Here is an 11,775-nt window from a genome sequence, read left to right on the forward strand (position 1 = left end):
GAGGGCTGGTGTGTGGTCCTCACTTAGCTATCAGTGTGCTGCCTCGTGATGCATTAAAGGCTGCACTTTCTCTCTCTCTCTCTACCCCCCACCCCCGCAGTGCTGAAGGAAGCCATACCTCTGGGCAGAGTAACGGACGAGACCATCAAGCGCTGGCGAAGGCGGTGCAGGTCCACCAGGACACGCTGCGCACCATGTACTTTGCTTGACATGTTCAGTGTTTCCAACTGTGTACCGAGTAGGATTCACATGAGACCAGCTACACTCAGACCAACAAATGCCCAGCCCTTCCATGACAGCCAGCATCGAACATGACACGTCATCCATTTTAGTAGATTCTCCATTTTCCAGAATGCCTTCCGTCCCAGATTTCAAACTTGGATTTTGAACTGCAGACCTGTATGAGACCCCCATTGTCGTAGGAAATATGGTTTGCCAAAATCTTATAAGCTGCTTACTGAAATAGAGTCCCGTGTTTCCTAAAAATCTCCTAAAACCAGTCTATGAACTCAGGGCTTTAAAACATTTTTAATTTATTTGGTCATTCAATTTACTTATTTTTAACACATGATTCTCTATGAAATTGATGGGCTCAAACTAGCTGTGAACATTCTACAAGAGTGAAAGCAACACAAAACACGTTGTGGTTTTAAAGCCTTGAACATTTTGACGTTGTCACTAAAGTTTATTTCAGAATGATGCCGGCGTGCTCCTGATCTGGCTCCCACCAGCTGTCCGGGACCCAAGGGCAGGGGCCAGGCGAGACGCCCGGGGTCTCTCATTCTGCCACCGGCCGCCTTCCGCTCAGCTCGAAGGAGGGCGCGGTGGCAGAAGATGGGCCGTGTGTGTTTATAACATTTACAGGTCCAGAGAGATTGGCAGACAAGTGCCATTTTAATAAAAAAATTATTTAAAAAAAGAAAAAAGACAACATGCTGACAGTCTAATCATAAGAGCTGTCCTATAGGACTGTGACATTTATTTTCCAAAGTTTCTAAAGAATACGGGTCTGTGGTGATAAATACAGTACAATCCTTTTTCACTGTTATGTCTTTAATGTAAGAGAAAAAATATATATATCTGGTTTGCAGTATTAATGTGGTAGATAGATGCTGTTTTTCATTTTATTGACTACGGGGTGCTTCTTGTGATCTGTTCAGCATATCAAGAGAGTTCTGGAGCCCTGACCACCCCTTGTGGTTCTCAGTGCTGAAGTGCAGGAGTATGCGGTTGACTCTGAGTGCCCGCGGCCCGCCCCTGAGTGCTGAGTGCCCAGCCTGGACCCTCCGGGGGCCTGGGTGTGCTCCCAGCAGTCGCTCCCCCTCCCCCACCTCCTCCCCCTCCCCCCGTGTGTCACTCAGCCGATTAAGCACAAATGGAATGTATGTGTCCTTCCACTCCCGGAACGAGTCCGTGCAGCAGCGTGCACCTCTCTGGGTGTGGTTTGTTAGCCAAGCGTCATAGGATCTATGCACTGAAACTAGAGAAGGCTGTTGGCGGTGGCCCTCTGCCGGACACGAGGCCAGTGGTCTGTGCAGGAGCGCTGCCCTCCGGGGGTGGCGGGAGAGGCAGGCCCTTCTGCTAGGATTTGCGTCCTGGCCCCAGACGTGGTTTCGCCAATCGAGAGCCGTCGCACTAAGAGTAGTGTTGTGGGCGGCTCGACGAGCTCCGCTGCGCTAAGTTGGCTTTCTGTCCTCGCAGGCAGCTGTCACAGAAACCAAATCCACGATCAGTACAGAGTCCAAGGAGACGAGCCTTCCCCTAGCGCTGCGTCCTGTCTATAGGTTTCCTCGGGCCCTGCGATGGCCCCGTCCATCCAGGCCTGACACTGACCTCTGGCGCTGGGGTGTCTCCTGCTGGGCTGAGCGCCTGCCTCCGTCTTGTGCAGGGGCTCTGAGGGGCCAGGAGGGGTGGGGACACGCCGTGGGGGACGCTTGGCCTGGATTTTGGGGGCAGCGACAAAGGGATGACTATTTGTATCAGTATAGCTCAGAGTGGTGTGTGTGTGTGTGCGTGAACGCACACGTGTGTGCACATGTGGGTGTCTTATTAATGGCATTAGTCTCTTCTTGCTGTATCTTTTTTTTTTCTTTTTAAATGACAGAAGCCTCTGCTTAAAGAAATGTTGCAATTCCCTGTCATTTTATTATCAAGTGGCACTTTCTCCTATTCCGAGGGACACCAGTAAAGTACACTCTTGACTTAAATTACTGGGAGCTTTCAAGCAAAGGAGGGTATCTTTTCACTAAAATATTTTTAAAGTCTTCAATGAGGTTAGTTTTCAGCCATGTTCAGTATCATGTAGAACTGTGTCTCTGCAAGGTATGTTTTACCACTTGCAACAGGATCTCGGGAGGTCAGGGCGGCGGTGGTAAAAAAAAAAAACTCAGTTTCCCGCGCTCGCTGCCGAGTCAGAGCCTCCAGGGCGGGTGGCTGGGCATTGAGTTTGTCACCATCAGCTAGGGGCTTGGGCTGCCTGGAGTCTGAGAACTTCTGATCTAGAACCTTCTGGAGAGGAAGCTCTCCCAGGCACCCCTTCTGGCAGTGCAGGAAGACGTCTTCCTGAGCTAATGCGTTGGGGAACACTACAGGCTGGCAGAAAATGAGACCTAAATTCTTAAAAAAAAATCATTTTGAAGAAAAGTTTTCTTTCTAGAGGGCCAAAGTACTTTGAGAAGGGTACTTTTTACAGCCCTAGGCTTGTTTTATGAAGTTTTTACTAAAGAGCATTCGTAAACCAGACGTCTCCAGCTGGGGTAGCTATATACCTTGGTGCATGTCTGATGGCTCAGAATTCAAATGGCTGTAGTTACAGTTTCTCAGGTAAAGAACTGTTTCCCCAAATTCCTACCAATCCTCCCATTATTAAGATAAGTTCTGAGTCAGCGTGAAACCTCAGAGTACAGTAGAGTGAGTTCAAGCCCTGCTCACATGGAAGCCGAGAGGGGCCCCTGCCTGCCTGAGCAGGTCATGCCCACCCAACCCAGAGTGACCTCGAGGCCGCCCCGAGAGGGGCTCCGGGCACCTCCGGGCTCCGCCCATGTTTGAAGGGTTTCCTGAGGTCCGTGCAGGTTGCAGAGGTGTCCGCTCGCTGGCTTTGCCCCACCCCACTGTTAAGGAAGGTGTGCCTTGCTTTAAGCAGACTGAATGTGAAAATTGTGATGTAGAAATCTGGATTCATTTGCAAGGAAAACTGGGATTTATCTCATCTCTTTAGAAGAGGTGTCTGAATTAGATTCTTATCCTGGTACTCTTCCTAATGTATTTGGTAACATTCACCTGAAGAAAAGTTAATGTAGTCCCCTCCCTTCACCACTTCCTAGTCTGTTCGACGGGCTCTCGCCCTGATTGCTAAGTGATGAAAGAAACCCAGGGAGCGATGTGGGTCGCCATGAGGAGAGCCCTCTGGCCCTGCTGAGATGCCATCCTGCTGCTGGTGTACTTCCTTTGATAAGCTCAGATGTCCCCGGTTCAGATAGATTTTGTAAAAACTGGGCATACCTGTACCTTTAGAAAGGGATTGTTTGGGTTTTGGTTTTCTGTTTCAAAAAGTCTTCACAGATACACTTGATACTACATTTTAGGGTCTGCCTCTTCTTTTCAAGATTGTGTTGCTTTTCGGTAGCATTCTCACACTCCGTGCATGGGTGTTTGCACCCTGGAACCACGAGACATCCCTGGCCACTTTGTGGCCTTCCCCGGGAGGGCCTGGTCAGAGGTCGAGTGATCTCTGTGTGCTGTGTGAAGTTGGCCGCAGTCAGTGCTGTGATTGATGTTTACCCCAGCGTGTGCTCCTTAAAAGAGACAATTCAAGTTCAGTTACTACAGCAGGGTTGTGGGGGGTGGGTATTGATATATATTGTACGTTACTGTTATTGTTGTTAAATGCAAATGTTGCTATTTATTTTTTTTTTCCTTTCTGCTCTGGTTTGATTTGCCTGATAATGGATATTCCCGTGCATGTGGTACCTGGTGAATATGATAGAAATTATTTCCCCTAACTTTTATAAATTACCTGATGTTTACCTTCGAGTTTGCTGGATGATTTATTTTTGAAAGCCACAAATGTAATTTTTCTGGATGAATTGTTTTTCTTATATATGCAGCAGTGTAGTTTTGCATTGATCTGCAGGGTGATTTAAATTTTATTTTTACAAGGCAGTTTTTCAGGCAGATTATATATTTGATACAATACGTTAAGGGTAGGCCAGCCAAGCGTCCTGCAGCGGGGAGACCAGACTGCCTCGAGGAGGCCTCTGGAGGCCGGGGCGGCTTCTCTCGGCCGCTCGGTGCCAGGCAAGCGCTCGGCTTGCTTCATGGAGCCGTCCCTCGGGATCTGACGGAATCCTTGAGTGGGACTTTGATCTGTTGGACAGTTCAAAGGATTTTTTCATGGGCATTTTCCTACACCTAAGGCAGTTCCATTAGGAGGAGCTTTAGAAGCTGACATAATCCAGACAGTGGACAATCCCAGTGGCCCGGACAAGCCATAGAATTTCCCTGTGACCTCTAACTCATCTCTCACGCTCATGAGAAAAGGAATGTACAAATAAATAGAAACTTCCTCAGTGCTCATACACCTCACTTTCAGAATGCAGATACCTTATTTATATTTAAAGCCCTCCCCCAAAGCAACCAAGACTATTCTCTCCAGCTGCCGTGCCAGCAGTCGCGGCTGCAGTGACGTTTCTCAGTGTAGACACCGTGCACGTGTGACTATGTAATAGGGCTGTCCGTGTTACACACACATGCTGACTTTTTGTAAGGAAAATTTTCAACTCAAAATAATTGCACTGATTTTTTGACAGCTTCCTTTTTATTATGTCCAACTTTGCATCTGCTGTACTTGTTTGAAATGATTGTAAATAGACTTAGGATAGCAGAAATGGTGTGAGACAACGCGTTGCTTTGTTCAGTGACTCTGCCATGTTTTCCAGTGTTACGTGTTAGAGCTGTGTGGGCTGCCCGCTGCCCTGCCCCCTCTGCAGCCGTGTCTTTGTGTGCGTGTGTGTGTGCGTGTGTGTGTGTGTGTGCGCACATACGTGTTGACCATTCATGAAGGACAAGTTAGCCTCTTCGCCGTCTTTTTCTGGAAGGAAGTTTGTGGTCTATCGGAAGGAGAGTGGGCTCCCTCCTTGCGGTCTGAAGATTTAATTCTAAGAGGATTAGTTGTAAATCCCTTGAATACTTCTGGTCTGTTTAATTCCTTGTTATTTGCCATGACTCCCTAAAGCATTTGCTTCTACCTCCGTCCAGCATTTGACAGCTTGGAGAGGAAGTGTCTGAACGGCCAATGTTATTAGCGAGTCACAGTCCCCTTGCTTCTCTTTGGTCAGCCGTCATTTGAAAGCCATGAGGTCGCTGTTGTGTCAGAACTGTCATCTGTGGCTTAATCTGTAGATGCCAGGCAGACCTGGACCCCAGTGCTGTCCGTTGCTCCAGGCCTCCTGCGTTGGCCAGGTGAGAAGTGTGGGCTCTAGCCCAGCATGTGATTCTACTTGTGGGCGGGCTCCCCAGTAGCAGACACACAGAGGAGCTTTCACACCCACGCAGCCAGTCACCTGAGTGTGTGTTCCCGTCACGTTGACGCCATCTCGGTGCCCTCATTTAACGCTTTTTTTTGGATGTTTTGCCATTTTGTTGTCTAAAGTGAATGTATTGGCTTAGCCATATCACTACAGAAGGTGGTTTCTCATAAGTACCTTTTAGTATAAAAATAAGTAAATTAACGCAGATAAAGGCTACCTCTGAATTCTTAACAGGTTCATGTTTGCTTTTAAGCTTAGCTGTCCACACTGAAAATAGCCAAAATGTTGCCTGAAAAAACAGAATCGTGAACACCTCTCTGTTCAGTTCTGGCTTGAACATTGCGTGCCATACTGTGACCCCCGGGCAGTCCCCTCCCCGCACCCGGCTGTCCGGGTGGACCAGGGACTCCTCAGGGCTGCCCGGCTCCGACGTGCTGGGACTCTCGGTGGCCGGCAGGAAGGAAGCGAGAGGGCCCTTCTGCGTCGCCCTCGGGTGCAGGGCCGTGGACGGCGGGACCTGGAAGGGACCCGCTGTCCTGGCATTTCCCTGTCCTATCTGATGTAAGGAAGCACTTTTTCTTTCCTGCTTTATTTATGAATGGGTTGAAAGTGGCTCCTTCTCTCTTCTCCCTTTTTGTACACTCTATAAAATCACAAAGGTGCTTAAACACCAACTCTCGTGCAAATAGTTCTTTTACAGTAGCTGCATGGTTTCAAAATGCAGTGCAGGTGTCAGTGACCTCTGACTTGGGAACCCTTGAGTGCTGTCACTCCATACTTTAAAATGAGCCAAGGTTCAAAAGCAAAATGTTCTGTTCAAATCCAAGGCCGTTTGTTGAGAGGAGCACAGGGGCCAGGGCAGCAGCATCCTGAATGGGCGGCGGTTCCCGCTGCCGGTGCCCCGGACCGGACGCCCCCTGCGGGGCGGCTGGCCTGGGAGAGCTTGACATCCCGTGTGATTTACCACTTTGCCGTCAGAAATGTGCTGTGCCCACACGCTGCTGTGGGATTATCAGGCTCACCCTCTGCTCCTTTGCATCTTTTCTTTAGGTTCCTCGTGTTCTCATCTTCAGAAGGTGAGCATTTGCTCCTAAGTCTGGAGGGACAGGCGTCTGGGTGGGAGGGGGCGGCTCCGAGCTCCTCTGGATGCACCTCAACCTTGACTTTGCCCCAGAGAGGTTCCAGGGGCACCATTAGGAGGAAGCCCTTGCCTTTAACGCCACATGCTGTGCTATAATTCCCAGAGCGCCAAGTGCCCTTTGCAGTCTTAAGAATGTGCAGTTCTGCAGTCGCGCTGTCCTACAGGCAGACCACCCCAAGGGGCATGGGCGTGGGGGGTGCCTATGGGGGTGCCCGCCGCGTCCACTGACCCACTTGAGCCCAGTGGTTGCTGGGCTCTTCAGTGACTCGGTTTGCAGCCAGAATCGCAGGCAGGGTTTTCCAGTGGCCCCCTGGGGTCCCAGCATGGGTCTGCTCCCTCCTCACCACTTTTGCGCTCATGAAAGGTCACTAAAGATGAGGGAACTGAAGGAGATTATTGGTGCTTTTGTTCACATGTTTCTGTCTTACTGGTTGATGTGAGAAATGCAGTGTGTTAGACCTTAGATGGCCCTGGTGGTGTGACTGAGGGTTGAGTCCTCACCTTCAGACAGTCAGAGGAGGCTAGTTACAACTTGCTTGGAACTAGTTACAACTTTCTAGTTACAACTTCCTTGGATGTGAGTAGTTCAGAGTTAAAGCTAAAACACCAAATACTGACTACCCACCCCCCCCCCCCCCCCCCGCCACCATGTGTCTCTGGGAACTTCGTTCGTGTTCAGGCCAACCTCATTCAGTACTTCTGGAATCTTCAAGGTCCTCAGACCTGGGAGTCGATCCCAGGATCGACTTGACAGAACTGGGTGCGTGTAGGGAGCGCTGGGTTCCTCTGGGCTCCGGAGATGCTGGCAACAACCCTAGGTGTGGGTGAGGGCAGCCCCTCGCCCAGCAGGCAGGTGGTGCCCAGGCCTCCCTGGCCTCTGGTGGTGCCAAGTGGAGCACGTTCTGGAGACCCCATCTCAGCCTCTGTGCCTTTCGCGTCCAGTCCTCGGGGTCCTTTCGGAATTGCATCAGGCTGCGTTGTTGGAAGGAAGCTGGCCCTCTGCCCTAGAAGCTGCTTCTGCTCCTTGGCTCCCACGGACGGCCCCGTGCAGGAACCACTGGGTTCTGGCTGGGGGCTCCTTCCAGGCCCTGAGCACATCTGTCCACAGCACCTCTCTGTCAGTCAGGCGCTGACCGTGACCGCCAGCCAACCTGGGGGTTTTGCTCTCACAGTCACTCGTCGAGAATGTTGAGTGTTAACGGAACGAGACTGTTTTCAGGAAGGAACTGGAGCTGGCATTGTGTCTTTGTGAAATGCGTGTGAAGACTCGGAGGCCGGGTGCCGGAGCGCTCATTGTGGTGGTTTGTAACGTGGGGGAGTGGTGTCACCTGGAGCCGTGCATGCAGGACTCAGGCTCTGCCGCCTCGAAGATGTAGGTTTTGGCTCTGACTTTTCCAAGCCAGGTATTGAGTTGAGCAGATTTCTTGGCTGATGGTCCAGTTAAAAGCCACCCTTCTCTGTCAGTGGATGGTTTTAAGTAGGGGAAATGACCCAATGTTATTTAAACTTAAAAGGCCTTCTTGGTGGCCATTCTTGGTCCTTCCCTCTCCCCTCACTCTCCCTCCTGAAAGGCAGAGGCGCCAGCCGGCATGGGGGCTGGACAGCAATGACTTTGGGTTCCTCTTCAAAGCCGGATACACATGTGACTAGAATCCTGGGAAGTCTGCAGTTTAGCACTAACTGAAAGTTGCCTCCTGAGTTTGATCGTGGATTTTAAATGTAGTTGTTCAAGATATCAACTCATGTTTTGTAATTATAGAGGCAAATGAGTTTTTACTTTTTAAAGAGTTTTAAGGGAATAATTGTGAGTTTCTGTGCAGCAAAGTGGCTAATTACTCATTAAACATAAGAATGTAGTGTCTAAATCCAGATTTTTTCTTACCTCTGGTACACTTTAGATTGCTTACCTAGTATGTATTGAGGGGTTTTTGACCCTGAGTTTTATCAACTTTTCTAGTTTTATTTTATTTTTATAAAATAATTGAAAAAACCAAAAATGAATTCAAAAGTTCCATAGGTAGATCTTTCCCCTTAATTTCCCCCCATGCAAAAAAAAAAAAAAAAAAAATTTTAGAAAGACATTTTGAATCAAAATGTATTATGACCATGTAAAGTTTACTGTTTTCTAAGAAGCTGAGCAGCTAAAGGGCCTCATTCCAGGTGGTACTGTGTGTGCCGTCTGCGAACGCGGTTGCCTGTGTGGTGGGTCCACGTGGCAGTGTCTGTGCTTGGTGTAGAGACCGTGCAGTGCTGTTGTGTAAATGGACAGTTCCTGTATAAACTAGTGTTTATATGCATTGGCCTCTGTATAACTTTTCATTTGCTACATGAATTGTAAAATTAAATATGAAATTATAATACCTGCTAAATACGATTCTGAGGCTTCCTGTCCTTGTCTTTTAGTTTAATACCATTCTGTGTGTTTTGAGGATGTTCCATGCTTGCATGATGCTAGGTGGTAACGCCACTTTAAATTAAGCCTTAATCAGATATTAAATTTGTAAGTTTCAGAGTATGCAAAAATACTAGGCAGAATGAGTTTAAACTGTTCAGATCAAGATGCTATATCTTAATTCAGCAAGTCTTTTCTCCGGAGTTACAAAGGGAAACTTCACTGATACAGCGCTCGCTCGCTCTCTGGTCTGGCTGCTGCCATTGCTTGATGAAAATGGACCATTGTGCATTTCTGTGGCAGTCAGTCAAAGACCTGTTCTGAAAGTCTTGAGACTTTGTCAGGGTTATTTTTAAATGTTTGATTTTTTTTTTTTTTTTTTCCCTCCAGTTTGAGATGTTTTTATGGCTGATGGAGAGTATGATTTGGGTATAAATCTTTGCAGACCTGCTCATGTTCTAAGCTTTCTTCAGGTAGTGCCACCTGTCATTGTTTCTGCTTACGATTAAATGGGTTTTTGTTTTTGTAAAAGCATCTTAAATTTAGACATAAAATGGAGGGGACCCAGCTTTCTTTACAATGTGGATCTACCTCAGTTAAACAGTTGGGTGCTATTTACTAAGCCTGTCAAACTAAATTGGAAAAAGTAACAAAACAGTGAAATATATAACTCCACACAAAGCTTGAAAACATAATTTCCGTTTATTTAATAATATTTTTATTTATTTTGTGCCTTTCGTGTTTAATCCTAATACATTGAAAAAATCAGTATGAAATTAAACATTTTATATTGTACATGGGGAGAAAAAGCCCAATTGGCCATGGAATCTGAGAGATCACCCCAGCTAACTACTAACACATATTGGAATCCCAACTGCCCTCTTGTGAAAAGAAAAAAATTATGCCCAAGAGCAAATATGACGTTTTACAAGCAAATTTCAGACTCTTCTATGCATATATTTGTAGCTATCACTTCATTTTCTGTGCCAATGAAGGGGCGGCCAAAACAACTCACACTCTTGTCCTTGCTTCTCTCATCGCGCAGGCCCCCACCCCCGCCCCGGGCGTATTTTATAAGTTCATTTCATAAGCAACGGATGGACTGTTGTCGACTGAGTCTCTCCCGACCTCCTGGTGGGGGTGCTGATAGCCATCGACCGAGGAAGGGAGAGCCCTTGGCTGTGGGGGAGGGGAGCAGGGGTGCTGTGCAGCACCCCAGGATTTCTGTGAGTTAGGAAAGCTTTCTGGCAGGTGAGAAAATAAGATAGGAGATCGATGACTTTCCATGCTTTTATATTTGGCAGTTTACAAGTCTAGACTTTTCCTACTATGGCAATCTTTTTTAATTCTTTGGAGGTAACACAATATTTTGGAGTCTTAAGAATTTGATTTTATACCAATAAGAAATAAAAATTAGGGATCTTTCCTGTAGTATATAGTTTTACTATTTTAAAGAGATCTCTGAATTTTACAAGAGAACCAACATTCCTTAGTGGCAAAACTCTGAAGGTTGATTTGGGAGGCTTTTTGCTGCAGGATCTCAAAAAAACTGGGATGATTCTAGTTAAATGTTTTTTAATTTTTAAACTTCCATCAGGTCAATACGTAAGCTATATTTTGTAAAGAGTAAATCATCCTTTAGTATGCTGCATGTAAAGATCAGCGTTGTTGCACTTTCTCAATAATAATAAATGCCCTACAATTGGCTCATCAGTAAGCATTTTGTTTTTTACCTAACAAGAGTACTTTGGGGCAGGTGATTAAATTTATATAGGTACCTCAAGAAAAAGAACCTGAATATGCTGCATTTTGTTTCTTTAGCTTGTATATGTAGCATTTTGTTCTGCTCTTATTTTTTTGTTTAGATATATGCTTTTTGGACCCCAACAGGCTGTTGAAGAGATCTTAAAGTTACTCTTGTAGGGTTACAGTATCTACAGTATCCTTTTTTTTTTTTTTTTAACTTACTGCAATATCTGGTTCAAAGGTTGCCCACCAGGAGATTAATACTTTACCCAAATACACCTGAGAAAAAGGATACCATGTTTATAAGCAGACAATAATGTTTCTAATCCTTTCTGTTCATGCTGCTTTCTTACTTTTCTCCATATCACCAAGAGGTTGGATGACTTACTTCTAAGGTCAGACTTAAACATCATGGCATCTTAATGTTTTCAACACAGACCTCACAAACTCGCCATTGAGTAAAGTAGCATGACCCTAAAGGTGTTGCTGGCGCTAAGCAGCCGCGTCCATCCGGGCTCTGAAGAGCCGGTCTCGACACTTCTGTGTTCCCAGCACTCACCCTAAACTGAACAGACGGGGAGTGGTCTTAATTGACAAAGACTAAACTGGTGAAGAAAGCTAAAGGCTGAGACACTGAGCATCTATGGTGGTGTTTAAGCTTAGCTGGGTCCTTTCGAGTTTGTTTTACAGCTTACTAGGTTAAGTAGTTTGCACTATTTTTGCAATAAATCCATGGAAAACCTAACAGTTATTTGTTTTGTTTCTTATTGTGTGTATATAAACTAATACTAAAAAGTTTGGCATAGTGTTTTTTTCACCTTACATAACCTTTAACATGCACAGAATGCTGTAAATCTGATAAAATATGATGTGAATGATATTTTATAAAGTTATTTTGTATGGTGTCAATTTTGTTTTGCCTCATACTATGTCAGCAAAAAAAAAAAATAAAATTCCTTGTATTTACA

At 46.3% G+C, this 11,775-nt stretch overlaps 1 protein-coding gene across 3 annotated transcripts in view; it reads left to right on the forward strand.

Moving 5' to 3' along the window:
* Positions 1-11,775, forward strand: part of AGO2 (argonaute RISC catalytic component 2) — a 93,556-nt gene extending 81,781 nt beyond the window's left edge. For all 3 annotated transcript variants that reach the window (XM_070802394.1, XM_070802395.1, XM_070802393.1), the window contains one exon: positions 101-11,775. In XM_070802394.1, the coding sequence (XP_070658495.1) occupies positions 101-209 (109 nt within the window). In that variant the 3' untranslated portion in view covers positions 210-11,775. The remainder of the gene's footprint in view (positions 1-100) is intronic.

The sequence above is a fragment of the Bos indicus genome, chromosome 14 (genome assembly GCF_029378745.1).
Source record: "Bos indicus isolate NIAB-ARS_2022 breed Sahiwal x Tharparkar chromosome 14, NIAB-ARS_B.indTharparkar_mat_pri_1.0, whole genome shotgun sequence".
Lineage (NCBI taxonomy): Eukaryota > Metazoa > Chordata > Mammalia > Artiodactyla > Bovidae > Bos > Bos indicus.